Here is a 14,424-nt window from a genome sequence, read left to right as displayed (position 1 = left end):
AACTATCGCTAACGTAACAAGAGCCAGAGCACAGAGCAGGACCTCTTCACGTGTTTGGCTCCGCGTAGCATTTAAAATTTCAGATTAGATTTCAATTTCTTGCAAAATGTTTGCGTAAGCCCTCTTCTTTTTTGATATTTATTGACGACTGATAAACAGCTTATTGGTCCATGACCGCCACCTACTGGTTTGGAGCCTGGCCCAGGATGGCAAGTAAACCGATTCCCACTACCTTAGATGGCGCTGTGTGACGTTTTTTTCACACTACTAAACCTTGAAGTAGAGAAGAAACCTACCTCTCTCTTAAAACTGCACTATCATAAAGCTGGGGTCAGATTTTAAACTGAAGTGGATACATTCTATGTTTCCTACAGTGTATTTGAGTAAGGGGTTTGTTTGTGGAGCCTAGGAGAAATAACAATATACCCTTTGTTTGAAATGTTTATTGTATTTTCTAAATAAGGTGTTCCTGTTTATTTGGATATTGAACTTTAATTAATTAGTAACAAGTAATTTTTCATTGGTCATCCTTTAACTTAAGCCCCGAAGGCTTAGAGAACATTTAGTTTGTGTCCCTGTCTCTCATATTTTGGTAATCCATCTTTCTTCACCTCCTTCAAGAGTAACATGTAAATTAAGCTGATACAGCCTTAAAACCCAGCTTATCTAACCTGACCATTATTTACCCAGCATGCAGCATGTTCTAAGCACAAAATGTTAAGAGACAAGGTGACCTTAGTTCCACTTTATTTATAAAATGGAGTAATACATTCATTACACAATTATTGGCATCTTGCTTTTATTAAACTATTTTATATTTAAAATCTACAATATATGTATGATTTGGGCATATTTTGAGTCTATGGGCAAAGGTATTAGTAATTTATGTTATATGTGGTGATTCTGTAACATTTATACACATACAATTTTGCTTCTTTATATCATTTTGATTCTGCTCATTTTGATATGTGCCACATAAATTGCCACATATTTTAGTACACAGTCTAGTATTTTTTTTATTTGCATCATGCTCTAAGTCTATTAAGATCCCAGTGAAGCTTGAACACTGCCTTCCTATTAAATATGTTTTCAAAGACATGTGAATATAGAAACTACAGAAATTCAATACTGATACTAATACTTCAAAACTACGGGTTCAGTACTGAATAGGGCAGAAGCTGGCGCAAAGTGAAAGCAGAGTAAATGTCAGGAAGACTGGTAACACTGTGCTTTAACCTTCACTGATCCTTCCTCAATCAGTTTATCAGCAAAAGAAACGTGCTGAAGGTAGATAAGCGATACCAGAGGAATATTATCTGATGCACTATGATATGTGTGCATTTGAGTGTGTGACCTGGCTAGAGGTGACATTGTTTCTACTTGAGGTGCCACTTTCACGCAGACAGACTTCACAAGTGTGTGTTCAAACGTATTCGTGTGCAGGTGCCCAGAATTGCTTGTGCGCATGCGTATGTAAAAATGGGAGTTACAGGTATAAAAGGCTTTTGTTTGAAATTCTTGTTGGCAAGTTGGAAAGACAGAGAGCGAGAGAGTGAGGGGGAGAAGCCAGCTGTTTGTTTAGGGCTGCACCGTAATAAACTGTCAAAATTTCGGCCACTAAGAAGGACCGAGTTGTCTGGACCTCCATTGATTTAGGAGAAAAGTCCCTGGTCACACCAGCAACCATGAGCAAAAAGGTAGGAGACGCTGCTGATTGGTGTATTATTGGGTGTATTTATATAGTCTTGTAACACAAGTCACACACACATACTGTAAATACATGGAAATATAAATTTTCCATTTCTTCCTGGGTTTAGGAAGATTACAACATGTTTGAAATGGACGGAGAGATGGACAAGAAGAAGAAGAAAAAGATGAAGAAGAAAGAGAAACTGGAAGGCATGAAGAGAGAAATGGACATAGTACGTTGGTTTAATTGACAGTACTTGTAGAAATGTAGTATTTAGATCATTGTGGTATTTCACTCACTAATGAGGTTGTATTGAGTGACATCCTTTGTCTCCTCCTGCAGGACGACCATGAGATTACACTCGAAGAGCTGGAAATGAGATACAACACCAGCATTACCAAAGTAAAAGATTTCTCCTGTAATGGCTTTCTGTGTCTGATTGCTTTTCTTCATCGGCCTCATGATTTTCTCTTTGTGAGGAGACTGTAGGTTGCAGGCTTAGCTTTTAGTCCATCTGATGCCGTTCTGCCTCCGCAGGGCTTGACCACCACCTTCGCTCAGCAGATCTTGGAGCGGGACGGCCCGAACGAACTGAAGCCTCCTAAGGGAACACCTGAGTACGTGAAGTTCGCCAGGCAGCTGGCTGGAGGGCTGCAGTGTCTGATGTGGGTCGCGGCTGTCATCTGCTTCATCGCTTTTGGAATTGAACTTGGGAGAGGGAACCTCGGCAGTTTTGATAATGTGCGTTATATCTCCCTTTATTATTTATATAATATTTATTATCTCTCAGAGGGACCTAAACTTAGGAATGCAGGAGGAGGAGGAGGAGGACGGCACAGTTCAATACAGTACTAGTGCTCAGGCTAGAGATGACGTCTTCTTTCTTACTGCAGCTGTACTTGGCTATAACTCTAATCGCTGTCGTTGTGGTAACTGGCTGCTTCGGGTATTATCAAGAATTCAAGAGTACCAACATCATCGCCAGCTTCAAGAATCTGGTGCCGCAAGTAAGAGAAAATGATACAAATAGCTTCTTTTAGTTTGTCTCCTGTGTTTGTGTAAATCAGTTTTGCTTTGTCCTCAACAAGCAAGCCATGGTGATCCGAGACGGCCAGAAAAACCAGATCAATGCCAACCAGCTGGTGGTGGGGGACCTGGTGGAGATCAAAGGTGGAGACAGAGTTCCTGCCGACATCCGCATCATCACCGCGCAGAGCTGCAAGGTACCATCGTCCCTCAGACGCTCTGTGTCCCACATTAATAGACGTGAGCAAAGGCGGGTTCTCCTCCTGTTATTATTAAGAGGACTTCCTCTGATTATCTGTGTCCCAGGTTGACAACTCATCGTTGACAGGAGAGTCTGAACCACAGACCAGGAGTCCAGAATGTACCCACGAGAGCCCACTGGAGACCAGAAACATTGCCTTCTTCTCCACCACCTGCCTGGAAGGTGCAGCACTGCAACAGTACATGCCTCACTTAAGGCTTGCTACAACTGACGACCTGTCCTCGCTTCCGCAGGTGTGGCCACGGGGATGATTATAAACACGGGAGACCGCACCATCATCGGGCGGATCGCCAGCTTGGCGAGCGGCGTGGGCAACGAGAAGACGCCCATTGCCATCGAAATTGAACACTTTGTCGACATCATTGCGGGTCTGGCCATCTTTTTCGGGTTCACCTTCTTTGTGGTTGCCATGTTCATTGGATACGCCTTCCTGGAGGCCATGATCTTTTTTATGGCTATCGTGGTAGCATATGTGCCAGAGGGGCTGCTTGCCACTGTCACAGTGAGTAACTTTGTGCGTTATTTAATATCATCATCATCATCAGGAAATTGAGCATAAAGGAAGGTTTGTGTGTGTCCTGTGTTCCTGTTGCCAGGTTTGTCTGTCTCTGACTGCTAAACGACTTGCCAGGAAAAATTGTGTTGTGAAGAACCTGGAGGCTGTGGAAACGTTAGGTCAGAAGGGGCCACATGCATGGTCTTCAACAGTGAAGCATGTTGAATACAGTTCAACCTAAGGAAACATACGTGTAACATTCTGCCTTCAGGCTCCACGTCAGTGATCTGTTCGGATAAGACGGGCACCCTGACTCAGAACAGGATGACTGTAGCTCACCTCTGGTTTGACAACCACATCCATGCAGCCGACACCACCGAAGATCAGTCTGGTAGGCTTTGCTGATTTCAGTCTACACCTTTCATAACGTGATCATGTAATATAAGTGTTCATTGTGTGGTTTCCAGGTCAGAGTTTCGACCAGTCTTCAGAGACATGGCGCTCACTGGGAAGAGTGGCTTCCTTGTGTAACAGAGCTGTGTTCAGGCCTGATCAGGAGGGAGTTCCCATCCCCAAGGCAAGGCCAAGAAAGCAAACATGTGGGGCCAAGCTGAGCTGAGATATGCATTAAATGCTCCTGTTCTTGATTTGTTTACTTGATGATGTCAAAAGACGTTTTGGCATCTTTGCTAAATCAAGCTTGTTTCTTTCGTGCCTTCCCTCGTACAGAGGCTTGTGGTGGGAGATGCGTCTGAAACAGCTCTGCTGAAGTTCACTGAGCTCACAATAGGAAACATTGTGGACTACAGAAACCGCTTCAAGAAGGTGGTGGAAGTGCCCTTTAACTCCACTAACAAATTTCAGGTAGAAGAAGCTTGGTGTCCAATATTAATTATTACTGCATTACACAGCTGCTGTGGAATGTGCCACTTATGTCAGAGTGCTAAATGAACGAGCCGACCTCCTTCTCCAGCTGTCCATCCATGAGCTGGAGGACCCGCTGGACCTTCGCTACCTGCTGGTGATGAAGGGGGCGCCAGAACGAATCTTAGAGCGCTGCTCCACCATTTTGATAAAAGGCCAGGAGTTGCCCCTGGACGAGCAGTGGAGAGAAGCGTTTCAGACAGCGTACATGGACCTGGGAGGACTCGGCGAGAGAGTACTGGGTTAGACCATCTCCTGTTTTCAGACTGGGAGCCAATGATGGCGTCAGTGGTGTTTCATTACCACTGCTGGGTTTCTCTCCAAGGTTTCTGTCATCTCTATCTGAACGAGAAAGAGTTTCCTCGCGGCTTCCGTTTTGATGCAGACGAGATGAATTTCACCACGTCAGGACTGTGCTTCGCTGGTCTCATCTCAATGATCGACCCCCCAAGAGCCACTGTACCAGACGCAGTGATGAAGTGTCGTACTGCCGGCATTAGGGTGCGTTCACCCAGCTTATACGCTGCTGCATGTAAAATAATATGCACTGCATGAATTTGCTTCTTCTCCTTGTATAACTTTTACATCTGTAAACCTCAGGTTGTCATGGTGACGGGGGACCATCCAATTACAGCCAGGGCCATAGCAGGCAACGTTGGCATCATCTCGGAGGGCAGTGAAACAGTGGAAGACATCGCCCAGAGGAAGCGCATCCCCGTCGAACAAGTAAACAAGAGGTAGCCACGCGCCGAACACTCCTCACACGTCTGTGTGTTTATTGCTTGTAGCTCAGACCCACGTGCCGTTGTGTCGTGCAGGGACGCCCGTGCCTGCGTGATCAACGGCGGTCAGCTGAAGGACATGAGCAGCGAGGAGCTGGACGAGGCCCTGCGGAACCACCCTGAGATGGTGTTTGCCAGAACGTCCCCTCAGCAGAAGCTGATTATAGTGGAGAGCTGTCAGCGTCTGGTAAACTCACACACACGCACACACGCACACACACACTCTGTTAAAAGCAGTTAGAGACTCCTCGCGGTCCACCGCCCTCAGGGCTCCATCGTGGCAGTAACAGGCGACGGCGTGAACGACTCTCCGGCTCTAAAGAAGGCTGACATCGGCATTGCCATGGGCATCGCCGGCTCGGATGCGGCCAAGAACGCTGCAGACATGATCCTGCTGGATGACAACTTTGCTTCCATCGTCACAGGGGTGGAGCAGGGTAGGAGCACGAGACAGCTTCGTCACGATACGAGCGGTTTGACCCGGTTTACTGTAAGGTACTGTACGCACACACTCACGTCTGCGTGCTTGTGCCTGTAGGTCGCCTCATCTTCGACAACCTGAAGAAGTCTATTGCCTACACACTAACCAAAAACATCCCTGAGCTGACCCCATACCTGATCTACATCACCGTCAGCGTGCCGCTGCCTCTGGGCTGCATCACTATTCTCTTCATTGAACTGGCCACTGACATTGTGAGTTCAGTGAATGCATTGTTTAGGGTTTTATAATATTATCAGCTCATAACGCACTTCTTTCACTTCCTCAATCCTGAACAGTGAGATGTCTTTACATGTGTTCCCCCTTTAGTTCCCCTCTGTGTCTCTGGCTTATGAGAAAGCAGAGAGCGACATCATGCACCTCAAGCCCAGGAACCCCCGGCGGGATCGCCTGGTCAACGAAGCCCTGGCCGTGTACTCGTACTTCCAGATAGGTGAGATCCTGTTTGTGGGCTGACTACACGCACACACTGCAAACGAACTCCACCAGACGCGGCGTTTCATCGCGTCTTTGTGTTTTAGGAGCCATCCAGTCCTTTGCGGGCTTCACAGATTATTTCACAGCCATGGCTCAGGAGGGCTGGTTCCCACTGCTGTGTGTTGGGCTGCGCTCCCAGTGGGAAAGCCAACACCTCCAAGACCTACAGGACAGCTACGGCCAAGAATGGGTTAGCGCCGCGGAAGCACGTCTACCCCCTGCTGGGGCTGTATCAGGCTCTAATAACAACCAACCCCCCCCCCCCCCCCCCACCGTGTCCTCTCGCCTGACAGACCTACAGCCAGCGCTTGTACCAGGAGTACACGTGCTACACCGTGTTCTTCGTCAGCATCGAGATCTGTCAGATTGCAGACGTGCTCATCAGGAAAACGCGGCGTCTGTCGGTGTTCCAGCAAGGCTTCTTCCGGTCAGTAAGGACTTGAACAGCTTACTCTGCATCCACACAGTTAAAACCTTCAACTAGTGTTGAGTGGTATACAGTCAAACCTGAAGGTTCCTCTCTGTTTAAGGAACCGAGTGCTGGTTTCGGCCATAGTCTTCCAGCTCTGCCTCGGTAACCTGCTTTGTTACTGCCCTGGAATGCCCAATATCTTCAATTTCATGCCAATCAGGTAACGTCACAGAGCTCAGGCCCAAATAGAAGGAAAAAAAAACTTTCATATTAGAAACATTAGTGGTGGCTCATTCATTGCTTTTGTTCTAGGGTCCAGTGGTGGTTTGTCCCTCTTCCATATGGTATTTTAATATTTGTCTATGATGAGATCAGGAAATTAGGAGTCAGAAGACATCCAGGAAGTAAGCTGAGATCCTCTGTTTGTCCATTGCCGTGAAAATTTCATACGTTGTTCAAACTAATTTCATGATTTCTCATCTCTCAGGTTGGTGGGATCAGGAGTTATACTATTAGAACCAGGGACGGCAACGTGTCTCATGAGCCCACTCTCTAGTGCTTCAGTTTATTCTCAATCAGTGAGTTGCAGCTGGGTTCATCTTCCTAACAGGCTATGAGACTAAAGGCTGCATCGTTCTGGAGATGCCAGCGTAACCGCTAAATAACAGTACATGATAATAATATATGAAAATGTCATTTATGTAAACACATCATTTATTTCCTGACAATAAAACATTTGATTAGAGATTTCGTTGAACAAATAGCTTTTAGAATAAAACATTAGCACCGTGGTTAGTGAAACTGGCCCAGTCACAGTAGATCACAGTGGAAGGTCCCGTGTGGACTCTTAATGTCCCCCGTGCGTCTTCATGGAGCTACTCAACTTTCCAGATGGCGATCTTTCCATCGCGGCACGCCGAGCCGCTCAGCACATAGCGATCTTCAATGGAGCACAGAGCCTGGATGGCATCCGAATGAGCCAGCAGCTCCTTTGCCACCGTGTGGCTCCTGGGGTCAACCACCAACACTCGACTCTTCACCCGATCATCGCACAGACCTCCGTCCCTGCTCTGTTCATCACAACCTATCCAGATCTGAGGAAATATCAAGCTGCTTGTCATCAACATATTTCTGTCAGTTGAGTCCTGTACTGTAATAAGTGACCAATCACTGCAGAATAAAAAAATACCCGCCATGGTTATTATGTAACCCAGGATGTACAGTATTAAAGCTCACCTGCTCCTTGACCCGGATCATACAGGTGACTTCTGAAGCGCCTGGTATCAAGATCCTCATGGACGAATGCAGAAGGCTGTTAATTTGCCAGAAACAGAGGTCGCCTGACTTTGCACAGCCTGCCCACACCTGACCCTGCTGCAACAGCAAACACCAGCATGTGAAACAACAGGCAGCAAATGAACGTGCTGAACCCCCAACTGGCCACCGAGTAGCTTAAATGACGCGCCGAGGTTGCCAGGTCACCTGTGGAAGGACCACGAAGCAGCTGAAGACGTTGTTGACACTTTGTAGGTCGTCAGGAAGCGTCAGGATTCGCTGGGGCTCACCGTCTTCTCTCAGTTCCACAATGCTGTCGCCACAACCTGCACATTCACACACACTTCTGTTCAACTGGAAACATGTCCACACACAGATGTTATGTGAGGTAGTAGGAAGTGTCTATATACGGTACACCAAACACAGTGAAGATAAGAGGCAGAGAACCTACAGCACCACAGTGCATCGTCATGCATCTGCAGGGACAACCAACGGCTCGGCTTTAGGTGGAACTGTTTCCTCACTTTAAGACTGGCAGCGTCCCACTGCAGGATTGTTCCATCGCCGCTGCAGGAGTATGCATGATGTCTGGGACATGGAGAAGTCCAGTGTAACGCTCAGTTTTGTGTACAGTGCAAATAATGTCATAACTGAGGTGCTGCTACCTGGCGTCCGCGGCCAGAGCCGTCACTTCATGCCTGTGTTCCGTCAGCTGTTTGTTGCAGGACATGCTGCGAGCATCTATGATGTAGATCACGGAGTCCTGAGAGCCGATCCACACCTGCTCGCAGCCCAGTCCCACCATGCAGTTCTGAACACAAGAAGATGTGACGTGTGAGCTCAGTTCCACTTCCCTTTGAAAATGACAGACTCACAGTTACACAAGCCACAAAGTCGATCTGCGACCTTTGACACAGGCATGTGCAGGTAAACAGATTGTGATGTGTAACGTCAGTGGAGTTTTCCTTTTAAATACTGGCTCTCACCAGCTGCGACCTGCCGACCTGGATGCTGCCCTGCAGCATGGACCAGCTAGTTGCATCATAAACAACCACTCTGCCCCCGCTGAGAGCCACCCACAGCTTCGGGTGCATGTCGCCCTGTGAGTCACCGCAGTTCAGTTGACCTGGAGGGAAGTAGCGAGAGGACTGTCTCAGCAAAACACTGCAGAGGTGTTTTGAGGGTTTAAACACTAGCAATCAAAAATGACTGACTGCACAGGACCTGGTGTGTATAAGAGCACGTGCACAGTCTGAGGTTCATATAGGTCTTGGGACGGGTTAATCCTGTGTTTGAGAGTTTCTGAGGTAGTTTCATGCTCCGTCATGGACACTGGTCACAAACAGACACAGCAAATGAGACACGGCAAGAAAGACGTGAGATGAGCAGGACTAAATCACAGGTGGTGGTTAAACTTTTGCTATTCTATGTCATATAAACAATAAGTTATTTAACCTAGAAGCAGCATAAGCATCAAGTGTAAGTCCACACCTTCACGCTTGAGCCTGTCAAAGTTTGTGAGCTGTGCGGCAGCGACGATGGACTTCTGGGACTGCAGGCAGCGTACGACGGTTTCCATCAACAAGACGTTTGTCAGAGCCTGAGTCAGGTACTGAGGATCCTCCACAGACACAAACACCCAGCTCTTCAGAAACAGACTAAGTGTAGGTAGAGCCCAGTCCAGCAGCTCAGAGGTGCCTGACTCGTCGTACCTTTTGCCGGTCGGCCATCTTGCGTCCGATCCACATCTCTTTGACCATGAGGCTCCAGAGCTCGGTCTCTGTCTTCAGGTTGGCCTCAAACACCTCCGGCCTTTTGGAGGTCCTGATGCGAAGGGAAGGAATGCGAACAAGCAGAAAAGGAGCGGAGGCCTTCTTAACATCCTACACACAGATGAAGACAAGGTTAGAAACAAATACAAAAAACAAATAACACATGAAATTCAACCAAAGCGAGAAGATACACTACCACTATGTCTCTGAACTTGGTGATTTCGAGGTAGCCTGGTCTTCCCTCAGTTAGCAAGAACAGGCGTTTCTGGGTCATGGCAATACTACCAACACCGATGGACGTCTTCACACAGGACGACAGCTTGTACACACACTCATTGCTGTCAAGCCTTTCTATGACATTGGAGGGAAGGTTGATGTCTTGGGATCCAGCCTCTATCTCCTTCCAGACGGTGTAGAAGTCCCTAAACATTAAAGGGTCCACCTGCGCTGGCTGGCCTAACAGACAGAGACACACATTTATCAACGTCTTAAAGGACTAAAATATTTGGGTTTGACTGAGGCTCTTTTACATTTTTCCTCTTACCGTCAGCAAGAACTTTAAATAAGCGCTTAATGGTTCCCACATCCTTAACGATCCCGCTCTCCTGAATGCAGCTCACAAACTGATGAGGCGACATTTTCTGCATGGGAAGCACAAACGTCTTGATTTGGTTGTCCTGCTGCACCGGCGGCTTCTCATTCTCCGTCTTTACCTAATAAATAAGAAAGAACAGCTTTACAGTCACCAGCAACACAGGTTCAGCCCTGCAACTAGTCCGTAACTGAGCTGCCAGACCCTGAGGATGAGACTCTGGAGCTCCGGGCGCTGCTCGGCCCGGCGTCGCTCATCCTGAGGCAGCGTGTCCACGAGCCACGAGACCAGCTGAGCGGGGAAGACGAGAGCGTCGGTTTTGTAGAGGTTCTGGAAGTCGCTCAGAGCGTCCAGTCGCCGGGAGTACAGCGCGCTGATGAAGCCTCGCAGGTAATAGAATCTGCAGAAGAAGAGATGACCGTCGAAGCAGAAATGTTTACGGAGTGGAAGGGGAAAAACGAGGAAAGCAGAGAACCTGGCCAACAGCGCATCGTCCTCGTTTTGGACAGAGGAAATAGCTTTGTCCAGCTGCTGGATGAGTTGACCGTAAAAGCCCTGGATTGAGTGGAAGGACAGAGACTCTGGGAAGTCTGGGAGCTTGAACGTCTTCACGGGCTCAGGGGGAGCGTTCAGTGCTACATGTATGGGTGATAAGATAATGTGATGATGGGAGAAGATTTCCTGCTGCTGCGTCACAGCGCTTTGTGTCCAGTCTCACCAGGTTCAGACATCATGGTCCCTGGCGTCCTGCCTGTGGTGGAGGACTTTCTGCGAGTTTGAATCTCCTGCATAGTGGGTCTGTATGGGACTTCAGGCTTTATGCTTGAGAGCGTGGGACACAGAGAATGAGGTCAAAGATGATAACAGCTGATCAGCAATAAGCAGATTTTTTTATCGTTAGGTTACTTACTTCCACATCTCACAGCAACTGATGAGTTCCAGTCGAGCGTAACTGTCCATCTTCCTGTTGAGACGGTCTCTGAGAAAGGAATGAAAGGTGTGTGTCTCCAACACCTAGGACACAGTTGTGATAGACAGTGAGCATAACGTGACACTGTTTGTGTTGACTGTCACTGAGGGGTTTTAAAACAGACACAAACTGATCATGAACAATGAGAATAATAAAAAGCTGCTTCACCGTTTTGTAAAAGGGCAGCTCCGCCGGCTCTCTAGTTTTCAGGAACTCCTGGCTGTTAAAGACTCTGTGCTCATAGTTCAGATGGCTGCTAACGTCTCTGTTAAACACACACATACACACCATGAACACAGCAACAAGCAACCATCACTGCTACTCTACACACAAGTCCCACAGAACCTGAACAGGTTGACCATCAGTTCCAACGCGACCCTCTGGATCTGCAGGTTGAGGTTGTGTTGCCAGGTTCTTCTCCACGTCCTCTGCTCATCGATGTCACAGCTGCTCATCTGGTGGCACTCATCCAAATCCAAGTGTACCTGCAGAGACTGACACCTAGAAACCAAGGACAGAGGCGGCAATGAGTCTCCATGGTTCGTATCTGCTGACGTTATGTACGGTTCGGTGGTAAATGCTGCTGTTACAGGGAGCACCTCTCTGTGAAGCAGTCTGCTGCATCTGAAGGGACGTCTGGGAGATCAACAGGGTCCCAACTAGACGCGTAGACAGTTCCTTTATCGATGTTGACCAAGATCAGCCCATCTGTTTCCTGCGTTAGGACATTAACATGTTGACGAAGAAATTTGAATATTTCTGTACATAGAGTCCAGCGTCTACTCACAGAAACAACCTCTTCAAAATGGCTGACATGGCAACCCATGAGGAAGGCAGTTGGAGCCATGAGGAAGTCCAACATGCCTCTGGACAGAACGGGGACGTAAGGCTGCTGCCACGTGAACGGCTGCGGTGAAGATCAGTCAGAAGCAAACGTTTCAGGACCCAAACTGGAGCGAAATAAATAAAAAACAAGACTGTGCATCTCACATGAGCACAAACCTGTAATAAAACCATTAAGCTCTCAGCCACCAGCGTGAGTTTGGCCCAGTTTGCAGAAAGCAGCACCAGCCGCTGTTCCTGCAGGAGGCAAGAAATCAGCTGGGGAGAGACAGAAGGGTGGAGAAAGAAGAGGTTAACACGGGCCTCCTCCTGCTTCACTAACACAGACGAGCGCTGAGAGGAACACCTGCAGAAGCTGCTGGGGCCTGAAGCACAGGAAAGGCAGATGGAGCGCTAAATCTATAACGGGGTGGTCGGCGTCTTCCTGAGGTGGTAGTACGATGGTCAGAGGAGGCAACGAAAACATCTGGAGGACAGAAAGCACAGTCAGAGCCTACAGGAAGTGGGATTAACCCACTTATTCCATTATTACATGGACACAGACCAACTGAAGCTGTCCTGGAGGTGGGACGGGCACGAGTGACAGTCTGGTTGCAAACTCCCTCACTCTCTCCTCCATGTCTGATAAACAACAGGTCCTCAGCTGGACTGAAAGACTAGAAAGGAACAGAAGGATGTTGGGAATGTTGTGGTGTGGAGTTAAACCATTTATCTTCATGGTAAGGCTCCGTTGGGTCGCCTGCTAAGTAAAACTAGTGACTGATGCGTGTTCTGTCCACTGTGTCTCACCATGACAGGCAGTCTTTGAGTGCAGTGAAGTACGGAAACTTGGATATGATACAGAAACTGTAGGCGGAGAACAGTTTAGGAAGCTTGGATCCAGCTCCGTTATGGGAGAAATACGTCCCTTCCTGTAAAGACAAGAGAAGCAGAAGCAGATTGATACAGCTGCAGGTAAATCCATGATGCAACATCACATTCGGTACTGAACAGTGTACCAGTATGGGCCGGGAACACTGCATCACTACTCCATGGGCCTTGTTGCCAAAGACGTCAGTAAAAACCAGAAAGTGGAATTGTTCATCTCTCTGTTCATTGGTTACTTGAAGCCCATCTGGCAAAACAATGATTAAATACAACCACATTAATACTTAATAATCCAAGATCACATGGTTTGAAGTACTGTATCTCAATAATATGTACAGTATGATACATGTTTTAACTATTACTAGTAGTTCTTGAAAAGAATTATAGGATGAAGAATGAAACTGATACCAGGGAAGCAGAGCTGAGGTATAGCCATGAGGTTGATGCTACTGGGAACACTGACGTCTTCACCAGCTCCTTTTTCCTCCACTGCTGAACCTGCAATAGGCAGATGGCTGCTGATGATGGGAGTAAAATCATTTAAACTGGGCCAGATGTGTTAGGTATTACTGGCTTCATGTGTGTGTGTGTGTCCAGTGACATGTTGTGATGGAATGGGCTGGACCTTGGCCAGGGGGCGAAGCAGCAGCAGCAGGTGAGTCCCTCTTCCTCCGGAGAATGGAGCGTTTTTTTTTCAGGCGCTGCCGGCTTTCACTTTCACTTTGAGGTCTGTTCCCAAAGGGAGGTGCCAGGACATGCAGCACCTCCGGCTCCAACTGCCTGGGGGTTCCGCCGGGATTAACCGCCTGTGTGGGTAAACAGAGATCGGCACGGTATTTATTTGACACTGTACTGTTTTCTGTGATGTGACCTGTGCAAGAGGAGAAGACCTCGTGGAGTTTGTCAGCAGACGCTCCCACTATGATGCAGGCTTCCAGCAGGGTAGGAGGCAGGTAGTCCGTCATGCTGGAACCACGAAAGGTCCCAGAACGACTGCAACCACGCACGACGTGGACCTGAAGGATCACGACCACTGAAATCAGCAGAGGAGAAACAAGTCGAGGAGAGAAGGAAGGGGTTAACGTGAAATAATAAGATGTCTTATTATTACAGCTAAGGAACAAAATAGAACGATGGCTGTTGTGCACGGTAGGACAGGAAATGACTCCCAGAGAAGGATGACACGATAACAATCATAAGTTCAGCAGCAGCAGCGACTCTATGACGTCCTGCTCCCCAGACAGATGTAATGATACGACGGGGAACCCCGCACGTGTCGCTTCACTGACCTGCTGAAGGTCCCCCATGTCCGAACGTCAGGGCTCCTGGAGGTGAATTCCGTCCTTCGACTCATCCAGTCCCCATGTCTACTGCTGGTTAGTCCGCTTCCGTTTCTGTTTGCGGAGCGACAAACATGCGCACTGAGGATGCGACGACGCGCTGCACGCGAGTGTCAACTGATAGGACGAGTCAGGAGGAAGGTTCGAGCAGGCTGCACGGTCACATCCACATGTGCTGCTGCTCTCAGGAAGAACAC

At 48.0% G+C, this 14,424-nt stretch overlaps 2 protein-coding genes across 5 annotated transcripts; one reads left to right on the top strand and one right to left on the bottom strand.

Annotated features, from left to right (window-relative positions):
* The first annotated feature begins 160 nt into the window (after positions 1-160).
* Positions 161-7,313, top strand: LOC114842534 (potassium-transporting ATPase alpha chain 1). Its single transcript, XM_029128142.3, has 24 exons — positions 161-1,697; positions 1,818-1,922; positions 2,033-2,092; positions 2,228-2,431; positions 2,584-2,697; positions 2,779-2,913; positions 3,023-3,140; positions 3,212-3,480; positions 3,575-3,653; positions 3,746-3,865; positions 3,942-4,051; positions 4,204-4,338; positions 4,448-4,640; positions 4,724-4,899; positions 4,999-5,135; positions 5,217-5,367; positions 5,449-5,617; positions 5,719-5,873; positions 5,989-6,112; positions 6,201-6,346; positions 6,450-6,583; positions 6,687-6,788; positions 6,881-6,972; positions 7,056-7,313. Exons 1-24 carry the CDS (start codon positions 1,686-1,688, stop codon positions 7,082-7,084), a joined length of 3,069 nt encoding a protein of 1,022 aa, XP_028983975.1. The 5' UTR covers positions 161-1,685; the 3' UTR covers positions 7,085-7,313.
* On the bottom strand, positions 7,262-14,317 carry LOC114842533 (DENN domain-containing protein 3-like). 4 transcript variants are annotated; one of them, XM_055503205.1, is made up of 26 exons: positions 14,177-14,311; positions 13,513-13,920; positions 13,296-13,385; positions 13,019-13,134; positions 12,810-12,931; positions 12,565-12,676; positions 12,367-12,486; positions 12,180-12,278; positions 11,965-12,084; positions 11,777-11,892; positions 11,523-11,678; positions 11,346-11,442; positions 11,118-11,221; positions 10,926-11,029; positions 10,412-10,842; positions 10,160-10,328; positions 9,812-10,071; positions 9,556-9,726; positions 9,335-9,464; positions 9,068-9,175; positions 8,830-8,969; positions 8,509-8,654; positions 8,295-8,431; positions 8,051-8,169; positions 7,805-7,939; positions 7,262-7,662 (listed from the first exon to the last, which is right to left on the bottom strand). In XM_055503205.1, the coding sequence occupies exons 2-26, from the start codon at positions 13,850-13,852 to the stop codon at positions 7,444-7,446; spliced, it is 3,861 nt and encodes a 1,286-aa protein (XP_055359180.1). In that variant the 5' UTR covers positions 13,853-13,920; positions 14,177-14,311; the 3' UTR covers positions 7,262-7,443. The 4 variants fall into 4 exon arrangements, 2 of the variants coding, with proteins under 2 accessions (XP_055359180.1, XP_055359179.1); XM_055503204.1 differs by having other exon boundaries at positions 7,805-7,942; positions 14,177-14,309; XR_008692838.1 differs by lacking the exon at positions 7,262-7,662 and having other exon boundaries at positions 7,805-7,942; positions 8,368-8,431; positions 14,177-14,317.
* Positions 14,318-14,424: the final 107 nt, after the last annotated feature.

The sequence above is a fragment of the Betta splendens genome, chromosome 16 (genome assembly GCF_900634795.4).
Source record: "Betta splendens chromosome 16, fBetSpl5.4, whole genome shotgun sequence".
Lineage (NCBI taxonomy): Eukaryota > Metazoa > Chordata > Actinopteri > Anabantiformes > Osphronemidae > Betta > Betta splendens.
Note: the sequence above shows the minus strand (reverse complement) of the source record. Positions and strands in the feature narration are given on the sequence as shown.

Coding starts and splice junctions, on each gene's coding strand:
- LOC114842534 (XM_029128142.3), top strand. Junction 3,866..3,941: donor CACCACCGAAGATCAGTCTG/GTAGGCTTTGCT, acceptor TGTGGTTTCCAG/GTCAGAGTTTCGACCAGTCT. Junction 4,052..4,203: donor AGGGAGTTCCCATCCCCAAG/GCAAGGCCAAGA, acceptor TCCCTCGTACAG/AGGCTTGTGGTGGGAGATGC.
- LOC114842533 (XM_055503204.1), bottom strand. CDS start 13,852: ATGACGGACTACCTGCCTCCTACCCTGCTGGAAGCCTGCATCATAGTG. Junction 12,487..12,564: donor CTCCAGGACAGCTTCAGTTG/GTCTGTGTCCAT, acceptor TCTGTCCTCCAG/ATGTTTTCGTTGCCTCCTCT. Junction 8,432..8,508: donor GCTCTGGCCGCGGACGCCAG/GTAGCAGCACCT, acceptor TCCATGTCCCAG/ACATCATGCATACTCCTGCA.